The following is a 19,824-nucleotide window of genomic DNA, read 5'->3' on the forward strand; positions in this document are numbered from 1 at the left end:
TGTGCTGGTAGCCTCGCAGCCAAAATAAATCAGTCGGCCGATGGGATGACGGAGGCGTTGGTCCGTGATGGTCGGCTATTGCTCTAGGAGTTCTGCTGTCCGAGATGATGGGGCGAGGCGACTTCGACCAGAGGCAGGCGGTTTGGATATGCTGAGGAGGGATGACTGTTGGGAATGGCGGTGTCGAAAAGGGGTCTCCACGTGTGCGGTGCTTGTTCCCAGAATGTTCCGAGAATGGTCCGTGTGACGGGGCCGGTCGGATCCGATCTTGGTGGGTCGATGTGTGCCGCAGCCATGTGACCCGAGCGACAAGAAAGTCACTACGTCAGATGCAATCCAATACATGGGAATGAATAAGAGAAACTGTCAATGCAGTTGTTGACAACTGACAAAAGCCGTACGAGCTCAATGTAGCTCGGGATGGGACAGCGCGCGGAAGCTCTACATCCCCAGTAGGGGGTCTATGACCGTCTTACCAAGTCTTAATACAGCTGAATTGTATTAGTCACAAAGGATTCTCTGTTGCCAAGGCTTTTGGGAATCGCGATATTGCAGAAACCGTGTTCGATGAAGTTGGTTATTCAACCCGCAAACACCCAGAAACTCCTGTACCCCAGGCCGGTCAAGGAACCATGATCACGCCGATGGCTACCTACTTGCGCAAGAAGACAAATTCGCCCATCGAGCATCCTTCCCTCTGTGGTTCAATGAAGACGCTTCCACTGAACACACCGCGCTCTACCAGGCCGGATTTCTACGCTTGAGGACAGATCGATTATTTGTTTCGTTGAATAGTGAACTCAGATGTGGCTTGGGAGAGAGGTCAGCAATATGAGGCAGGGGTGATGTCAAAGAAGGAGAACGGAAATGTGTGCGTCGTTCAATGTGTCCAGTAGTGCGGTCCGGACATCCTTGCTTGTTTTAGGAGCACAGTACAAGCTCAGCACATTTCGAACAAGCTGCCGGTTGCTTCAATTCCAACCATTAATGACCCGACTTCTACATCAGGAAAGAAACATCGGTTCACCGGCTCGCCAACTCCAACCCTCCATCCCCATCCCCAACTTCCTCCGTCCCGTCCAGTATTCCGGCATGCCTAGTCCCAGTCCCACTCCCACTCCTCAGCCTCTCCCTACCCGACATCATCCCCTGCGCTTCCCGCTCCCAGGAGTCACTTAGCCTAATTCTCCCACCGCTCGCCTTCCCGACCGCGTTTGACACCCACCCGGCCGCAGCCTTCATCAACTCCCACACTCTCTCCTGGCCCTCCTCCTCCATGCGCCTCTGATCCTCCTCGTGCGGGTGCAAGTGCTGGTGCTCGGCTGCCTCGGCCTTGAACTGGTACTTGAGGCAGTCTTTGACTGTCACCAAACCGGTCAGACGGCCGCGGTGCTCGATGAGAATGACGCGGGGTCCGATCTTGCGGAAGAGCTCCATGACTGTCTCCAGGGGCAGGCGCGGGTGGACCGTGAGCGGAGTGGTGTCGATGTATGGGGTGAAGTCTATTGTTGTGGAGGCGGAGGTGGCGTAGTCTAACGGGGCTGACGGGAAGGAGGATGAGGAGGAAGAAGAAATAATCGGCGTGGTAGCGGCGGTGGTGGTGCCTGTCGTGCCGGGATTGCGGGGGGGAGCAAATGTGCATTTCGCCAGGGGGCTGAGGGTGCGCTCGCGCTTGGCACGGTCCACGGCGTAGCGGAGCTCGGTGCGGCCTATGTAGCCTAGGAGGATCTTGGAGGTTTCGTCTTCAACGATCGGGAAGCCTTGGTAGTTGTCTTTAGTGAGAAGACGTTCGACTGCCTTGAGGGTCATGCCGCTGGATGGGATCGAGACGACGTCGGAGATCATAGCGTGCGAGACGGGGACACCAAAGTTGTGCTCTTCCTTGTTGTCGAGGTACGGCATGCCGCTGAACCAAATCATGCGGTCAGCGATGCCGCCCTTGCCAAATAGCTCGCTGACGGCTTTGGTGACGCCAACTACGATCATCGTGGGAAGGATATAGGTGAGGGCACCGGTCAGTTCGAACATGATGACGACCACGGAGACCGTGATGTGCATGATGCCGCTCAGGGCCGCTGCCGCGCCAAGGAAGGCGTATGTGCCGGGCGTGATGCAGGGAACGTCCGGCGCGCAGGAGGAGAAGAAGACGCTCTTGGGGTTTGCCTCGTGCAGTACCTGGACGATAATTCCGACAGTCCGCCCGAACGACGCGCCAATGGCCATGGAGGGCACGAAGATGCCGGCGGGGACCTTGCAGCCGTAGGATATTATGACGAAGAATATCCGAATGAGCGTGGCCAGGATCAGGGAGAAAACATTCCTGACGCGGTGCTCGGGTTGGCAAAGTCCATGATAGTCCTCGGCGCCTTCGCATTCCCGGAACAGGACTTTCATGCTCTCAGTCATTTCGATTCGCAAGAAAGCGTTAGGATAGCAGACGACGGCGGTGGCGACGGCCAGCAGCGTCGCCTCGAGGATAGCGTAGTTGGCCAGGTATTTCTTTCGGAACGCTTGCACTCTCAGATTCCATTTCATGACGAAGGCGCCGTACAAGCCACCGAAAACACCAATGATGATGTAAAACAGGACCTCGAAGAAGTGCCACGACCGGTCGTATTTGACTTGGAACATGACCAGCTGACCGGTGCGGAAGGGATTCATGGCGGCCAGGACGGCTGTGGCAACCAGGGCACAGAAGTAGCTCCGCCATAGTGTTTTCAGCGGGAAATAGCTCGACATCTCCTCGAGCGAGAAGAGCACGCCGCCGATTGGGCTACCGAAGGCGACGGCCACGCCAGCAGCCGCGCAGGCACTAAGTACCTCGCGGGTTTTGGAAGCATTCCGCCGGTATTTGTCAAACAGCCTCGAGATGACGTTGCCGGTGCAGACAGCGTAGTGAACGCTGGGCCCTTCTTTCCCAACAGAGAGCCCAGACGCGATGGCAAGGGGTAAAGCCAGGGACTTGATAACCAGCGTCCAGAAGCCGAGGAAGCCTTTCATGACGAAGCCGGCGATGATGCACTTGATCTCGGAGATGCCGGAGCCGGCGGCGTATGGAGCGTATGACTTGACGAGGGTGGCAGCGGTGAGGGCGAACAGTGTCTGAAATCAATGTCAGCGTCGGAAGTCCCCGAGAGAGCGGCGGACGTCGACGGACCGCGAAGATGATGTACACGATATAGTTGATGGGTTCAAGGCCGGTCCACCGGTGCCAGTCGGCGCAGCCTAACCGCTGTCAGCGTCTCTTGCCAAAAGATAGCAGGATATTGGGGGTGGGGGCCGCCGCGCCGTACCATTGTCGTCCCCCCAACAGCAAAAGTCCTCGTTCAAATAGAAGTGGGTTGTGCAGTAGCCCAGTTTGATGTCAGATAGCCACTCGGTGATGATGCTGAGGAAGGCAGCGTTCAGCCCAATCGCGGCGCCAATGATGGTTACAACGATCCAGCCCTGGGCGGCATCGTATGCCTCCCATATCCTCTGTCTCCAGTCGAATTGGCCGGCGCCGTAGAGACCGGCTTGCCGTTTCCTCTTTGCTTTTCTCCGCAGCTGCTCCCGCGCAGCATCCTGGACCCAATCTTGCCTCCCATTAGCACGCTGCTTCGAGTATGTGTGGCTGCGACAATCCTAGAGATAGCCCATACCAATGGTAGTGAAGTCCTGGGACAATGGACGACGGTCAGTCGCAAAACCGACTTGAAGAGGGGCAAGGCCGGCACGAGGGCAGGAGGGGCGTGCTGCGAACCTCGTATCGTTTGATCTTGGCAATCTCCTCCTCTATCTGGTGTTGCGCCGCAATTCCTCCTCCATCTTGGTTCTCGCCGCGCTCTGCGATGGACACAGCAGACGACAGTCGAGAGCCCACCGAGGGGCGTCGTAGGGCTTGTGGAGTCGAAAGCGTCGAGAGCGAGGTAGATCGCGATTGGAAATTCATGGCGCCCCGTGGCCGCCCTCTATGGATCTGTTGTTGTTCCCCTGTATCCGTACAGCGTTTACACAACAGCAATTGGGGTTGAGGCGCTTAAGGCGCTTCTTATCAACCGCCACATGTAGGTCTGAACACAAAGCGCAGACGGTGCTACTTCATCGGTTCTGGGAAGCAAGGCTGACGTCGCCTGGCGAGCTGAACGGCGCTAGACGGCATGCCTGAGAGCTGACCCGTCAAGCCTGTAAAGCTTCGGTACAGTACTAGTAGCCTTTGCCCTTGCCGCTAACGGTAGTTAACGCTAACTTGCCCAATCACGGCAGGCAAAGGGCAGGCTTGACTGGGTGAGTGGGGCTCCCGTTGAGAGGCGCGTCTCACGCGTCCACTTAAATGCCCCAATACGTGGAACTACTGCTCCGACACCCGATCTCACTTCACTCCGGCAGGTTTAGTAAATAAGCATATTGGAACCTTGAGCCTCGTATCAGACCATCACTGCTTCCAGTCCAGAGCGAGGGGAGAAAAATACGACTACTCCAACTCGGTTGCCAGAACAGAGCCTGCCTTACACCGGACCAAGCAAATTAACTCGCCTGGTTCACCCAGGGCCTCATTTCCCCAACAAAATGCCCTACAACACCACGGCAATCCCTCCGAGAAAGGAGGTAACCGGGCAGACGCAACTACCCCGTGAGACATGACAGTCCTTCACTCCGTCTGTGATACCCGACTAACCCCTCTCATACAGTCACGAGGGTCAAGAAGATCATTGCCGTAGACCCAGACATCACGGTGTGCTCCAACAATGCCGCCTTTGTCATCACTGTGGCAACAGCACGTCCGCCCATTTCACATGCTCATAACCCCATCACTGACCGTCTTTCCAGGAGATGTTCGTCCAATACCTCACAAGCGAAGCTCAGAACATGACCAAGCTAGAGCGCAAGCCGCGGCGCAATATCCAATACAAGGACATCGGTGTGTTAAAAACACAAAAAACGCTCCAGGCATATTTCCTCTAGCGGTGATTCTGACCTACGGACCAGCAAATGCCATAAGCCACCAGGATAATCTCGAGTTCCTGGAGGACGTCGTGCCCAAGACGGCATCTTACAGGGAAGTGAAGGCCAAGGCAGCTGCAGCACGTGCTCGGGTTAGTGGTGAGAAGTCTACTGGCGTGGCCGCCGATACCGAGCGGCCGTCAGACGGTGCGCCCAACGGCAAGAGAGCCAAACCCATCGTCAATGGCAATGGTCACGCTTCCCCGGCTACGAACGGCATTTCGCGGAGCAGAGTGTTGTCTTCGGATGCGGCAGACCCGAACGATCAGTTGGAGCTGGAAATGAGGGAGGCGCAGCGGTCGGATGATGGGGATGTAGACATGACGGGTTAGATACCAGTGACTTTTCCTTCGCTTCGGTGACCCTACCGTTTACATTATTTTGCCAATGTAGTACTCATACAACCAACGCCAGATGGAGGCAAATCTAGGCCGTGCATAGCCACAATATATCTCCCCTTGACAAGAGCGCCGCCTCGAACATCTCACCCTGTAGATACACCCCCATCCATATACTCAACCTCACTCCTCCATGGCATCTTCCAGCATGATCCCCGGCGGCAGCCGTCCCTCGTTCAACGCCTTCTCCAACCGAATAATCTCCTCCAGGCTATCCGCCTTCTTGATCATCTCCTGCAACTTCTTGCGCTCCTTGTCGGTGAGCTTAAGCCTCGACAGCTTGGACGACGGCCCGCCGGCGGCACCGTTTGCCGCGCCAACGTCGAACGTCTTGCTCTTGATCCCCATGATCTGCGTGCCGGCATCATCATCAGTACTCCGTGTCTTGAGCGCCGAATCGGGTTTCCCACTCACCCGCGAAGCCAACTCCGTCGGCGCATCGGCCGAACCAAACAACTCCCTCGACTTTGCCCGCTCGGCATCCTTGACCTTCTGGTAGTCGAGGAACCGGACGGTGGGACACCGCCAGAGGACCCAGTACCGATAGTTCTGTTATTTTCCACAACCGCCAGTCAGCACAACCTCCCTTCCATTTCCCCTTCCCCGCCCCACTTTTTCCCACTGAGAATTATTGCGCACCTCCTTCTTCGTAACCGGATTGTCCATCAACACAAGGTGCGTCAGCCTGGGGAACCGGCCCAGCACGTCCAGGTCGGCCAGCTCGGCGAGACTGTTGCCAGCCAGCATGAGGTTGGTCAGGTTGGGTATGGCATTCGGCAGGGTGGGCTGGATGGTCACGATGCGGTTGCGCCCGAGCAGAAGCGTGCGCAGGCGCGGCGACAGCGGGAAGTTGCCCAGCACTTGGATGTCGTTGTCGGTCAGGTCTATGGCATCGTGGGGCTATAAAATTAAGAAAAGCAACGCCCGCTGTTAGCGGTTCTCTATTGCGTAGTAACGAGAAGGGGGGTAAACATAAAAAACTTACCCCAGCCACGCCCAGGTTCTCGATGGCGGGTATTCTGTGTCCTGTATGCGGCGAAAAACACCAAGAGATAAACACGTTGATACACCCGTCTTGAAATATTCACAGCAACTCTGGCCTCGGTAGTTTCATTTGGAGAAGGCAAAAGATCAGTGTGCAGTATCTGCTCTTTTCAACGCACCTCGGAGGTCTATTTCCCGCTCCTTGAGCGGGTTGAGGTAGGAGAGGGAGTTGTGGATGAGGTCTGCCGTGAGTCTCATGCTGGACTAACTTGCTCGTGTGTTGCTCTTTGATCGGGGACTTGTCGTAAGTGGATTCCGTTTAGCCAAGTTCGCTTCGCGCAGAGGGATGTGTCGCGAGTTTCCAAGGCTAGAAGGCGCTGCCGCGGTATGTCATTGATATCGATATGGTTCAAGAACTGAGATGCAAGGTCCAAACTTAGGTACGGTACTACTAAGCTAGCAGTAGGGAAATAATGTGGGGTGAAAAGGGCCGCTAGCAGGACCCTAACCCTGACACAGCACCCACTCGAACTTCCAGTTCTCACACGGCAGTGCTCCGTACTCCGTACTAGAATCCGTACTAGAACCATGAAAAGAAGTTGATCATCGACAGCAATAAACCTACCTTCGCATCCCCTTCATAGTATGATGGTAGATATTAAGTCCACGAACAAGGTAGCGAGGAAGGTCTAAGACCGTGCCATCTCGTTTGCTAAATCTACCTACAAGTGACCAAATACTTGGCAGGCCATTCCCTTCTAATATGTAGCCAAGATCCAGGAACCCATCCTTACTTAGTCGTACCGAAATCAAGAATCAAGAAACCCTTATTATTACTGGAAGACAAACACCACCCCGCTCCTGTCCACCGACACGGTCATCATGTAAGGCGACTCCAGCAATGCAACGTCCATCACGGCATCCAAATGACTCCGCAGCAACTGCTGCTGGTGGAGTGAGATAACCGTCGACCGCGGCGCCCGAGTGGCTGTTCTCCCACTCCTACCGCCAGAAGTCCTCGACCCTCCGTTCGTCGCCGCCGAGCCAGACCCGGACAATGGACCACCAACCTGCCTCGGCCACCGCTCCGTACTGAGCGTCATGGACGGGGTGGGGTGGCTGGCCGTAAAGGTCGGCTTGCCCTCGTCCGGCTGCAAGCCGCTGAATACAAGACTGTTCTCGATGCGTGGCAGGTCCCAGAAGCGGAGTTTCTTGTCCGACCCGGCAGTGATGATGAAGGCGTGACGGACCTCGCGCTGGTCGTCGGTGCGGCCCGTGCCGACAACCATCGCCCGCACGCCGCGGTCCGCATTGCCCAGGGCGGACGGCTCGATGTTGGTCGCGAAGCGGCCGAGCATACCCTCCGGCTTGTCCTCGTCCACCTCCCATGCCTCGTAGCCCTTGGGTCCCTCCTTGTTGCCGCCTACGCGGTATATCTCGCGGCAGAGGGTGCGTTCGAGATCCCAGACCGTAACTTCGCCCTGTCCGGTACCGCCGGCCACGCAGACCCATCTCCCCCGGCCCTTAGACGGGTGGATGCAGAGGCGGTAGATGGAGCCCTTGCCGGGCACGCCCCAACCCTTGACGCGCATTTTGAACCGGAGATCCCAAAGATCGAGCACGCCGTGCGACGTCCCGAGACAGAGCCAATTCTGCTTGCGGTCGATGCAGAAGCAAGTGGGTGTACCATGGTGGACCGGGTTCTCCAACTTATAGAGAAGCGTCATCGTCCGTAGGTCGATAGCTAGGATATTGGACTTGCTCGTCGCCAGGATCAAGATCGATTCACCATCGTGCTTGAAATGCTCGCACCACACGGCGTAATCGCCCTCTACGAGCTGGTGCTCGCGCAGGAGACGGAGTCGCGGATACCGGAAGTTGATGCCGCTGAGCATAGTCTCCACCTTCACGATGTGAACACTGCCATCGCTTGCGCAGCTGACGAAGCTGTGCGTGTTCTCAATGAAGCACAGAGCGAGAACTCTAACCCCCGCGGCGTGCTTGTACGTCAGCCTCGACCGGTGGGTTATGTTACGCTCGAGCCGTGCCGTGTCCCACACCTTAACGCAGCCGTCATCGCCACCCGTGAGGAAGAATTGGTGGTCCGGGGAGACGACAATCCGGTTGATGGGTCCAACGTGTTCCGAAAAGGTAGCCACGAGCTTTCCGGACGGCCTCCACTTCTCATCTGCCCCCGACTGAGAGGCCGACGACTTGTGGGGTTTGTCTCGGGTAATGGGCGTGACCAAAGGACCAAACTCAGTGAGGTCGTGAGGGTAATTCTCAACATACATGGCAGCAAGCATCTTGAGAATGTTGGGGTCATTGCCTGTGTATGTGTGATTCGCTCGCAGCCGCGTTTTCGCATGGTCCGGCACGGAGTCGGGATCAGGTGGCAAGGGGGTTCGTGCCAATCCGGGGCTGAACGGTCCATCCATCTCACCAAACGCATTCGCCTCAGTTGTGCCGGTCTCCGGGCCAGATTTGGCATTGCTTTTACGGTTCAGGAGGCTCATGGCACTCGGCTGACGCCGCAAATCCCTTCTCGTGCTGTGAGGGGCATCCTGAACCGAGACATTATCGTCCGTTAGTGACAAAGTAGCAGACTTGTTGTGTGCGACGGATGTTCGTCGGGACGTATTCGCTGAGCCTTCGCCGTGTCTTGTTGCAGTTGGAGAGGTGGCAAGTTCATCCTCCAACGGGCGTCTGCCGTTCACAGACATGGGTGACATATTATCTCTGCTGCCAAGACGGCTACGGTGGTTGTTCAGCGCAGCCCGCCGCTTCTTCCCAACCGGATCATCGACCGACATAGATGCGTCAAGGAGGGCGTCCCTAATGGTTCGTGGAGCGCCTATATCCTGCTCCGTGTTCACTAGGGGCGCCGCGAGCGGCGCTTCGTCGAACAAGACAGTCTGCGGTCTTATGCCCAAACTGCGAAGGGGAATAACGCCGTTCAGTGCAACTGTATCCGCAGTGTCCTGCGTAGTCGAATCCCTTGCCTTGATTTGACTCAGGCGCCAGATGAACTCTCTCAGAGCGAGCAGCTTGGGTTCGTCTTCTCGGGCGAGCCCTAGGTTCCGCAACTTGTTCAGCCACTGCTCATCCTCCTCATTCCTCGCTGTTTTAGTCAGAGCCTGCGGGTTGATCTCAGCCACCATGGAAGAGATTGGGCCTGAGACAGCATCGCGAAGCTTTTTGAAGGGCCTCCAGAAGTCCCCTCTGTCGGTCTTCGATGCCCACAGCAGCGCTTGATCAAACACTGACCGCGATAGAGGTTTCTGTAGCGCCCCGAGCAGACCAAGCTTGGAGAAGTCGGGCAGGCTATGCGGCCTGAGATACGCTTTCAGCAGCGGTAACATCCGAACCCTGAGAAACGCTGGGCTCAAGAAGCGCGTACTAGCCGACATGAACTCGACAGCTGAGTCACGGATCCATAGATTAGGATGCATTGTGAATCGCCCGATGATGCCCACCAGCTCAAGGTATGTCCCTTTCGTTAGCAGACCCAGGTTTGCCAGTTCCGCCAGAGCATGTAGTGCTCCTTGGATAACATGCTCCTCAGGATCGGTGACGGCCTGGACGATAAGAGGTAAAATGAACTTCTCAAGCGTGCTGCATCCCAGGAACGCCGAGATGGCCACGACCGTGTCGAACAGTGCACATTTTAGCAGCCAGTCGCGATCGTTCAGGTACGTGTTCAGATGGGTCAGGATGATATCGTTTGCCTGAGCAGCCCCGAAGAAGACGCATAGTTCAGGGACCGATGCCAGAAAGGCTCTTCTAACGAACGGGTCTGAATCCTCGATGAGCATCCCGGTGTGAAACCCGAATGTGTCGGTCAACTCCCGGCGAGCGTCGTCAAACAGCCCGGCAAAGACGGCCTGCGGCTGGTTGCCGGACTCAACTTCAGGATCCGGAAGGGCCGCAGACCCGTCCGCTCGAAGCGTTGCTGCCATCGCGAGGAAGCGGTCAGCGGTTACAGCTAGCCTTCCCAGGCAAGATGCGTACGTCGCGCGGACAATCGGGCTTGATGTGCGCTGTGTGTCCGTCAACAGTAGCTCCATCCGGGGCATTATGTAGTCGAGAAAGATTTGTGAGTTGACTGGGGTGATGACCTTTACGAGGTCAAGGATTTGCGTGATGGCCCGGACGGCGGAAACCACAACCATGTCGCACTTGTCCTTAAGCAAGGCCACGAGGTACGGAACGACGCGGTCCAGTTTCGCTTCGTCTGTCAGCCGCTCGGCAAAAGCAAGCAGAATGTCGCATGCCTTTATCCTCGCGGCGGCATGGGCGGTGTTGCGAATGGATGACACGACCAGTGTCAAGAAAATAAGGGTGCCGTCGCTCGCAGACGACTGCCTATCGGCAGAGACGTGGTGTTCATAAGTTGGTATGTTCAATCGGACAGGGAAGTGGCTCAGTCCGAGCCTTGGAGATGGGTAGCGCTCATCAGTGCGTTGGTCGCCATCTTGATATTCCAGAAAGTAGGAGATCTTGTCGAAGTCCAGCCATACCCGTTCTATCCGTTGATCGGCCTCGCTGATATTCCTGGCGCTGCCTGTGGAGGCATCCTGGCCAGACGAAATGTCGGTTATCAGCTGCATGTACTGGTGCAGGAAGCTGTAGAAGTACTCCGGGAACACTTTGCCCTTCCAGCGACCCAGATACTGCTGGGCGGAATACCGTGCTTGCGGATCCAGCTGGATCATGTGAGCGATCATTTCCCGCAGGTCCTTATCTGGGATCTTGCTCAAATGCGTAATCGACGGGGAATATTCCCCCTTGCGGTACGAGTAGAGCTTGCTCAGGTCGAAGATGCGGGTCTCGAGAAACAATTCGGCAATGACGCAGCCGGCACTGAAGATATCCATCGCCGATGTCACCTTGGCATCCGGATCAGCTTCTTCCCCGGGCCTTAGGAATCTCTCAGGCGCTAGATAGCACGTCCTCTTGCCGGAGATGTCAAAGAAGTAAGAGAAGTCGGCCGGGTTGTCCTCGGGCAGCAGGACGCGCTTGAAGGACGAAGAGAAGTCGGCCAAGTAAAGCCAATTCCAGGAGGTGACGAGGATATTCTCGGTCTTGATATCGCCGTGATGGACGCCTTTGGCGTGGCAGTCGTGGAGGGCGCAGAGGAGCTGGAAGGCCAGCCACTTCTTTTCGATATCCTCGAGGAACGGTCTCGTACTGAGGCGGTCGTACAGGGAATTGTAGAGGAACTGCCGTACAAGGTACCCATTCGTCTCCGTCTCGATTGCGCGCTGGTAAGGGAGGGCATTTGGCACGTCAGCCAGGGCTCGTCGCTCGCCTAGAAATGGCCGTCAGTGTGAGGTTCTATTCACAGCGCTGGAAGTTGGCCTCCTCACGGATAATCTCCTGCTTGTATTTGTCCAGGGACATGGGGTAAGGCTTGATAAGGACCTTGGCAAGTACAACTCCGTCATGATGCCTTGCCCGCACACTCTTCATAAAGCTCCCAGTTCCGACGGATCGTTCGTAAACCAGGTCTGAAAGCTCTGGAACATCGATGCCGGCGGCCCCGGCACGGGGGGTGGCAAGAGAGAATCCCTGGCCCATAGTCGCCGGTTTGCAGGCCCGGAGAGTCAGCTTCCAGCTACCTTCTGCAGAACGTCGAGAGGGTGCGGCGCATCTTGACGAAGCGTCTCGGCCAGGGAAGGAGGCGTTTGCAGAGCCCACGCGCGCCGGTCAAAGCGAGTCTGGAGCGTATTTAAGTAGACTATGGACGATTTAACGACAAAGCGTATTATGTGCAGTCAGGACTGGCGGGTGCTTCAAAAGCATGGTGATGTATGAGAGGCGAGGTGCTAAGATCGAAACCTGGGATCACAGGTGGAACTTGTAGGCACCTTCTTGGTTCAGATCTGGGGAGCAGATGTGGGTCTGACTCCACAGTACGGGTATTGAGCATCATCTCCATCGGAATCTGGCCGGATTATGGATAAGACTCATAAGAGAGATAAGGTCATCCTTCCCAAAACCCGAGCCTACGTACCAGATTCGAAAGTGAGACATAACCGCAGACACGGTCCAGAGTATCAAAGTCTCACCATATTTCCAAGTTGCGACCGTTGAGAGGAGCAATGACCACAACCTAGAAGCCACGGAACAATGGGCTGAGGTATCAGATGCTATAATGCATTTGGTGCCAGCCTATATCTGATACTGTTTTGTCTGATCTACATAAAGGAAACTCTGGCTCTACCAGTAGACGGCGAATATCTACAGAGTATTGGAGGGTATTGTCTTGAAGAGTGGTGATCTTCCGAGCGGTGCTTGTTGGTTGCGGAGCCTGGAAGGCTCCGTCCCATCATTTATGCCCAAGACACACCTGCGGTCGTCCTGTGGAAAGCTGCACCCACGTACAATTACACACTCGACCCTCCAATAACCTCGAGCAGCCCACCCAAAACTCCACTGACGGGAAACCGGGGGTATATAGAATAACAACAGAACGTCAAGGTCGAAGATTCCCGTCCTCATCGCGAATCGGCTTCAGCTGTCCAGAAGTCACATCTCACCAAGGCGCAACTCGGGAGGCCGAGTCTGACCGTCGCAGAATTTTGAGTGCGATTGCGAGCGTACGGCCAAGCGCCGTCACCGGAAGAAAGAACGCCACCGGAAGACGGTCTATGCAAGGTAACCGGAGGTCTGCTTGCCCATAGGTAGGGAACGGGGTTAACAGCCCCAAAGGCCGGTGAGAACGAAACCCGCGATAAGCTGGGGAGGAGAAACAACTGTGTCCATGCACCCAACGCCGTAGACAATGCCGCACTAAAACAGGGAGGCTTTCATCGAGACATTATGCTAGAATTGCGTCATCATCATAAGCTGCGCTTAAGCTTGCGTCGTCGTAGTGTAGGGAAGAGCGCTAGAGGTCGTGTCGGTGGATCCGTCGCCCTCAATCGTCTTTCTCTGCATCAACGTTGTCAGCACCACGGATTCCCTGGGGAAACCGCAAGACTATGACATACCCAGTGCTCCGGAAGGCAAACGCAAACCAGCGGAAATGCCTTGATCTCGCCGCTAGCGGGGGGCGAATAGTCAAGGGCTCTTCCTGATGTGTTCGAGACCCCGCTGTCTCTTTGAGCTTGCCGGCGAGCCTCCCACTGTTCGGCGCGTTCATCCACCATGACGCCCGTGGCCCATCCATCGTCCCAAATGCCCACGACCTTGAGCATGTCACCACGTTCCAGCAGGAACTCATCGGCAGCCCGTGGTTGATACGCCCACAGGACAGCAACTCGATCACCGGGATGTATGTCGTCCTGAGAATAATAGTCCTTGAAGAATGGCAGCTGTTCTGACTGCTGGCTCGCCACCCCTTGAGGGGATGAGATGCCGCCGGAGCTAGGTGACTGCGCCTCCTCGCCGGCTAACACCGAGTTGCTGGACAGGGACCCGTTCCGCTTTTTCAGCATGGCCGGAGGTGGCCCGAGCACGCCAGCCATGCCACGCTCAGACGCTGGGCTGTCGCCGAATCCATCCGAGGACGAGTGGGAATGGTCATGGGTTCGTCGGCTGCTTCCACGATACCCTGCTGCAGTCCCGGGAGTTGACCCAGGTGTATCGCGGCCCATATGGCGCGACGGTGTGTCCCCGGAATGGCCCTCAAGGGCCGACATTCGGGCGATTCTCCCTCCCGGCAGCACCTCAAAGCCGGCTGGCGTGACTGTCTGTCCGATCTGCGACGACGGTGGCGGTCCCCGACGAGCGGGCGACGGTTGGTTGAAGATGCTTCCGTTTTGACTGCCGCTTCTCCTCCGCCTGTACATAAGAAAGGCGAAAGCGAGGGCTGCCAAAAGGGCAGCGCCAAGAACAGAGCCAATGACAATGCCCGCAACCTTGCCCCCAGAAAGTCCGCCACCGCCGGCCGAATGATCGTTAGGAGATGGAGTCACGGTAGCCGTCACCGTCGGGAGCGTGATTGGTGAGATTGTCGGTAGCACAACTCCGGCACAGCGTGTCTCCGCATCAGAACTATAGCAGCATGTGTCGGTCGAGTTGATACCGCCCTTAGCACAGTAAGAACACAGTCCGATGGTGCTGTTACCGTATCCGCAGTTGTCGGGCTCGTTTGCTATCCCCGGAATGCAGTCTTGGCTGGATAATGACTTGCCAGGCAGAGCGCAGTTCGTGAAGTCAGCCCTGATCTGCGACTGGGCATTGCTACTAGGCTGCGGGCAGAAGGCGGTATCACTCAAGAGATAAGCCTCCGCCTGCGCAAATTCGGCCTGGAAAGTCGAAGTCAGCTACGGCAACTGGCTCAAAGGGACTTGGGACTCACGCATGTATCGGCGCAAACCGGCCGAGAATCTGCCGCAGCGAGGTCGCAGGGCTGGATGGAATTTTGGATAATAGCATTACAGATTACCGTCGTCGTGAAGCGCGCATAGATGTCGCTTGTGTTGGCATAGTTGATACCCGTGCAGCCCAGTAGGCCACCGTACCTGAAACGCTGTCAGTACATCCTAAGCAGTACACTACCTTACTCGGTGCGCGAGATACTCACTGTCCTCGGACGTACTCTGTCTCCACGTATGAAGCCAAGAGCCCGTCAAAGACCTCTACGCTTGAGGCAAATTTGAGGAAAGGACTGTAGGAAGATGACTAGTCAGTTTTACCATCCTCTGCATCGACAGCAGAGATCGCTCCAAATTGACATACTAGAGACCCGTCAAATGCTCATCGGTGGTGGACACGGAAGATGACTGGAAAGCAGAGCATGCCTTGGAACCCTGGAGCGATAGGCACGCAGCCATGGCAGCTCGAGGAGTAGACAGCAAGGAGAGCAGAACGGCTTTGGTATTCAGGCGTGCGTGCCTCTTCCCGGGCAATTGCGGGCTCGTCCTCATCTCCCCGTCTCCTGTCCGTTTCTGCCCAGTTGCCCGGTTCATTGGCGCCTCACGGTCGCCAATTGTTCTCAAGGAGGTCCCCGCGCTCAAGGTCACTGTGGAGCTGCATTCATGTTCGTCGGTGGGAGCAACCATGGCTCATGGTTTTCGGGCGAAGTGTAGCGTTGGCGAGCAGCTTTAGACAAGTCGATAACCAGCAACATCAATTGTCGTTTGAAACCTTCGGTGGAGGTCGGAACAGCAACGGCGTCCACCACTCCTGTCGTCGACGATCACCGATCCTGAGCAGCCGTAGTCGCAGTCGAGCAAAGTTAGGGGCAATGTGATTTGTGACGTGACCGGTCGATAGGCCAAGTGAGACGGTGAGCTGCAGGTTCGGTTCACCAATCCCAACAGTAGCGCGAACCAACCGCGAAAGAGCGACAGCGGCAGTTGGATTGCCGAAGGACGGAATCCGAGATTGGGGAGCGGCCCGGATCCAAGGATAGAAAAGAGCGTCGAAACGAGAGGAAGAATTAGAAAGGCGATCCTGGAGGCGGGAGGACCGTGGGGTCCTGGTGTCACCCACTCAAGACTTGACGAAGAAGCAGGTGAAGAGAATCGAAGACGGGAGGTGGAAGGTGCGGGCTCACTGACGGCGCCGGGGGCTTTCCAGCAAAAACGAAACGGGGCATTGGTGCGAGACCATCGATCCAATTTCGCTTGAGGTTAAGGTCCCTGGACGCGGCTTTCCCGATCGAGTTAGCCCCGGCCGAGCTGTCATCGCACCCTCCGGTCTTGACACCTCCTTCGCCGTTTCCCAGACATTTTGTGTTGTCTCAAACAAGTCCAGAACAAAGTCTCAATGTAACCACAGGTTTGATCGGGGAATGGATTCAACGCATGAAGTTCTGTTGCGCATTACCCGAGTAAGTACACTCTGTACACGTGTACGGAGGTAGTGTGAAGAGATTCTTATAAGATTTCAAGTTACTACAACGATCCAATGGTAGTAACAGAGACACCAAAACTGGTAGGTTGTCCGACCAAAAAGATAAGTACCTTAGCTAAGGTGACATCTTCTCATGATGTCCATACAATTAATCCTTGAACATTACATATAAGAATACATATGCTGCAGTTTATCATAGAGAGAGACACTGCTCACTACTGCTACCAAATTACTATCCTACGGTATCCTATCATTGTCAGCTTTTCTTCTTGTGTCTTCAAGTTGAGAGCTTGAATGAAGCCAATGGAGCAACTTGAAGCTCCCAACCTGGAAGCTTTCGGTTCGACCCGGCTACCGCAGAAGTGGGTCCCGACGGGCTGAATAAAACCTCCGAGGTGACTTCAGCCCATCGCAGTCAAAACAACAGATCCACGGGTCTTTTACACTACCTTACCTCTAGTACATAATACGGTACTATGTAATAGACATGGAAGATACAGCGCAGCTTACATCTTTTCGGAACCACGTCAGCTCACACACTTACATGACAGCTGAGTTCCGTATGAAGCTCACAACTGCCATAAGAGTGTACAATACCACAGTATTGCATGCGGATAACCTAAGCGCTCTGCTGTAGACCAGAAGCCGCCAGTGGACAATCGACCCCGATGTATCAGCAACCGCTCTATGATGTATCACTGCTGCGACGAGGGACACATACAAATGCATCCTGCCACGACAAAAGTACCGGGAGTCCAAGCAGCGCTAGAGAGGAAACCTCACCTTCACACGAGGGGAATGCGGCCATGTTGACTGCTGAGGCAGCAGCTCACAACGTAGGTATGTATAAGACTATAATAAGTGGGCTACGGCCGATGATGTTTACTCTCAGCCTCTCCGTGCTAACTTGCCGCCAGTAAGTGAAAATCTCCCACAGGTGTGCGCAATGCTTTACGACGCTCTCAGCAGGCGATCGAGTGCATCGAACATCTCAGATCTCGAACCTAAGTTTAACTATTCCGTTTCCATACTCCTCCAACGGCCCAGATTCGGAGACGGCAAGCACCCCTGGAGTGTCTCAAACACCGGCGATCCCGTGACATGCCTGTCGGGAATTTCATGCGGTCTCGCACGTTGACCACACCTCGTGCCCGAGGAATACCACAATATGCTGTGCAACCCATCCATTGACAAAGCAGCTCCAAAGATAGAGCAAGTGTGGGGTAGCGGGACGGAGTGACGCTGTTGGTGATCATGCTGCGTCGGTGTCCGCCCGGTAGATGCCCCTTGCGGTTTCTGATGTAGGATCCTTGTTTCTCTCTCACTTCTGCATGGAGTAACTGTCCTGGGCATGACCTAATAAAGGGAGTCGCCCGGAATATCTCTGGGGATAAGGATCATGCTAACCTTGGGTGAACCCGGCTTCGCTGCTCTGAAAATGGTGTCTCCAAACAGACAACGGCGAGTACATACGTATAACCGACCCCTGTTTCCGCATGAAACGCAAGTCGGCCCAAGAGACTCTCGAAAACGCTCTTCGAACCGGCAGCAGTGCTACGAGGGCCTAGTAATGTGAGGATTGGGGGAGAGACGTAGGCGTTTGATCGGTTGTTAGCCGCTGGCTAATGGTATCTCCATTAAGGGCAACACTGGGAAGTGTAACACGAAAATGTCCGACTTTTGTCACTTGCCCACTGGCGCCTCAGATATCTGTTCTTGTGGATCGCATGACATGCTCTCCATTCACTGACCAGTCATCTTGGCCACCGTGACATGGCATGGGACAGTTGTATTTAGCAAGATGAGCCGCCTGGTTGACACGTCTAGTCTATCCGCGCCTCGCCTGCAGAGCGGAACATGGATTGTAGCAGGGTGGTAAAGCCCCAAGTTAAAGCAGAATGCTGATATCCCAAGCCCAGTACAATCAGCCACCCGGCCTGGAGCGCCGCGTTGGAGCCCCAGCTTGCCTCGCGGAGCAATATGTGGCAAGCAGTAACCGATTCTATCTTGGTTGATACATCAGATTAGGCGGCCGGACCCGATGTTCCGCTCGATGCCTTCCCTTCCACGACGCCAGTCCGCGCTCTCTGCGGGAGTATCCGCCAGAAGCCAGCACTACTTCTTTCATCACAGGAAGTAGTCGGGAGTCCCTACATGACCGGTTAGTGACGTTTTAGTTCTGAGCGGTAGAAGGTGCGCTTACTCCTAGAGACCATGGGCTCGCCGGCCCTCGGGCACGGGTCAAACTGCAAGCTGTAGGACTGGTTAGCAAGGCGATGGCGCGATGGGAACAGGGGATACGTGCAAGGTATATTTAAGATGCTCGTCGATCTCCATTATCGCCGCCTGATTGCCGCACCTGTAGCAGTAGTTCGGCGCTGCGTAGTGTGAGCGAGTGAAAGCTGCGGATCGGGACTGCAGAACTAACCGGAGAAAATGGTAACCACATTCCTATCCTGCGACCAGTTGTATCCCTCCATCACAAGCTGGTGCGCTCGGGCAATCAGGGTCAAGCCATTGTTGTGGTTGAACGCTTCTGATATGTCCTGGCCGAACGTATACCCGGCACCGCGAGGTGAGATGCCCCAGCCACACCGGTCATCAGGGTCGGACCACAGGAGATCGCACATGGGACCCTCATGAGGCACCTCCTGGATACGGTCCAATGCTCTGATGTTGTCCAGGGTGTCAATGCTTGGCGACAGGCCACCGTGGAGGCAAAAGATCTGATTGTCGATGAGGGCGGTGAGGGGGAGATAATCAAACAAGTCGGTAAAGTACTTCCACACGTTGGCATTGCCGTACTTGCGCAGGCACTCGTCGTAGAAGCCATATACCTGTGTGATCTGGCGGGATTCGTGGTTACCGCGCAGGATGGTGATGCGCTGTGGGTATCGGATTTTGAGCGCCACAAGCAGGGTGACAGTCTCGACGGAGTAGTACCCTCGATCAACATAATCCCCTGCGTATCATCTTATCGTCAGAACACCAAGCTCTCTTCGTCCGTTAACTAGGAGCATCAACGCGCCGCGCCATACCCATGAAGAGGTAGTTGGTGTCCGGATTGGGCCCGCCAATCTTGAATAGTTCCATCAAATCGTGGAACTGGCCGTGGATGTCGCCACATACGGTAACCGGGCATTTCTGCATGCGTTAGCTTAAGCCAGGAGGCACCATTCGTGGCGACCTCGGTCGGCGGGGCACACGTACGACCGGTTGTACGTTCGACTCTTCTTGCAACACCTCCCGTGCCTGGAAGATTGAGGTAAGTCAGCGTCTGCTATGATTTTAGGTCGCGCGCAAGTGTCCAGGGTCGCGTTGGCGTCACTGAATAGAGGTCGGTCGACGAGCGGGGGAGGGAGGCACAGTAGAGCGATCATGACAGTTGGCGGGAGGGGTTAAACAAAGGTCCAAAAGCCGAGACGGACCTTTTCGCACAATCTCTGGACATCTGATTCAGAAAGCTGTTTGCAGTTCATCAAGCTTTCGATCCAGCCATCAAGCGTTGGGATTGTGGCAGGCTCGAGGTGGGCCGAAGTGAGCTCTGCGGGCACGCGCCCGACGTCCTCCATGTTTGTGTCCATTCCGGCAATTGGTCTTTCGGCGTCCTATGCGCAGTTGACGGATCGCAAACAGAGAATCGATAAGGCTG

General features: G+C 55.6%; 7 protein-coding genes across 7 annotated transcripts; 1 reads left to right on the forward strand and 6 right to left on the reverse strand.

Moving 5' to 3' along the window:
* Positions 1–788: 788 nt before the first annotated feature.
* Positions 789–3,434, reverse strand: B0T15DRAFT_155810 (chloride channel). The gene is made up of 2 exons (XM_062862050.1): positions 3,294–3,434; positions 789–3,225 (listed from the first exon to the last, which is right to left on the reverse strand). Exon 2 carries the CDS (start codon positions 2,998–3,000, stop codon positions 1,024–1,026), a length of 1,977 nt encoding a protein of 658 aa, XP_062722639.1. The 5' UTR covers positions 3,001–3,225; positions 3,294–3,434; the 3' UTR covers positions 789–1,023.
* On the reverse strand, positions 3,176–4,139 carry B0T15DRAFT_155832 (uncharacterized protein). Its single transcript, XM_062862051.1, has 4 exons — positions 3,743–4,139; positions 3,642–3,657; positions 3,294–3,564; positions 3,176–3,225 (listed from the first exon to the last, which is right to left on the reverse strand). The coding sequence occupies exons 1-3, from the start codon at positions 3,929–3,931 to the stop codon at positions 3,365–3,367; spliced, it is 405 nt and encodes a 134-aa protein (XP_062722640.1). The 5' UTR covers positions 3,932–4,139; the 3' UTR covers positions 3,176–3,225; positions 3,294–3,364.
* A 409-nt stretch (positions 4,140–4,548) lies between these two features.
* Positions 4,549–5,315, forward strand: B0T15DRAFT_484105 (histone-fold-containing protein; the record flags this gene model as incomplete). Its single annotated transcript, XM_062866207.1, has 4 exons — positions 4,549–4,612; positions 4,671–4,756; positions 4,810–4,900; positions 4,969–5,315. 4 exons carry the CDS (start codon positions 4,549–4,551, stop codon positions 5,313–5,315), a joined length of 588 nt encoding a protein of 195 aa, XP_062722641.1.
* A 94-nt stretch (positions 5,316–5,409) lies between these two features.
* On the reverse strand, positions 5,410–6,623 carry B0T15DRAFT_552956 (leucine-rich repeat-domain-containing protein; the record flags this gene model as incomplete). Its single annotated transcript, XM_062870313.1, has 5 exons — positions 5,410–5,732; positions 5,796–5,930; positions 6,021–6,281; positions 6,367–6,455; positions 6,545–6,623. The coding sequence occupies 5 exons, from the start codon at positions 6,621–6,623 to the stop codon at positions 5,505–5,507; spliced, it is 792 nt and encodes a 263-aa protein (XP_062722642.1). The 3' UTR covers positions 5,410–5,504.
* A 187-nt stretch (positions 6,624–6,810) lies between these two features.
* On the reverse strand, positions 6,811–12,279 carry B0T15DRAFT_501465 (uncharacterized protein). Its single transcript, XM_062867398.1, has 2 exons — positions 11,735–12,279; positions 6,811–11,676 (listed from the first exon to the last, which is right to left on the reverse strand). Exons 1-2 carry the CDS (start codon positions 11,943–11,945, stop codon positions 7,199–7,201), a joined length of 4,689 nt encoding a protein of 1,562 aa, XP_062722643.1. The 5' UTR covers positions 11,946–12,279; the 3' UTR covers positions 6,811–7,198.
* A 944-nt stretch (positions 12,280–13,223) lies between these two features.
* Positions 13,224–15,376, reverse strand: B0T15DRAFT_484108 (uncharacterized protein; the record flags this gene model as incomplete). Its single annotated transcript, XM_062866208.1, has 5 exons — positions 13,224–13,301; positions 13,361–14,620; positions 14,674–14,836; positions 14,899–14,982; positions 15,054–15,376. 5 exons carry the CDS (start codon positions 15,374–15,376, stop codon positions 13,224–13,226), a joined length of 1,908 nt encoding a protein of 635 aa, XP_062722644.1.
* Positions 15,377–18,299: 2,923 nt separating this feature from the next.
* B0T15DRAFT_393493 (Metallo-dependent phosphatase-like protein) lies at positions 18,300–19,756 on the reverse strand (the record flags this gene model as incomplete). The annotated part of the gene is made up of 7 exons (XM_062864687.1): positions 18,300–18,322; positions 18,376–18,418; positions 18,474–18,550; positions 18,601–19,134; positions 19,211–19,316; positions 19,383–19,424; positions 19,601–19,756. 7 exons carry the CDS (start codon positions 19,754–19,756, stop codon positions 18,300–18,302), a joined length of 981 nt encoding a protein of 326 aa, XP_062722645.1.
* Positions 19,757–19,824: the final 68 nt, after the last annotated feature.

This window comes from Chaetomium strumarium (assembly GCF_033439665.1).
Source record: "Chaetomium strumarium strain CBS 333.67 chromosome Unknown B0T15scaffold_3, whole genome shotgun sequence".
In the NCBI taxonomy this organism is placed as follows: Eukaryota; Fungi; Ascomycota; class Sordariomycetes; order Sordariales; family Chaetomiaceae; genus Chaetomium; species Chaetomium strumarium.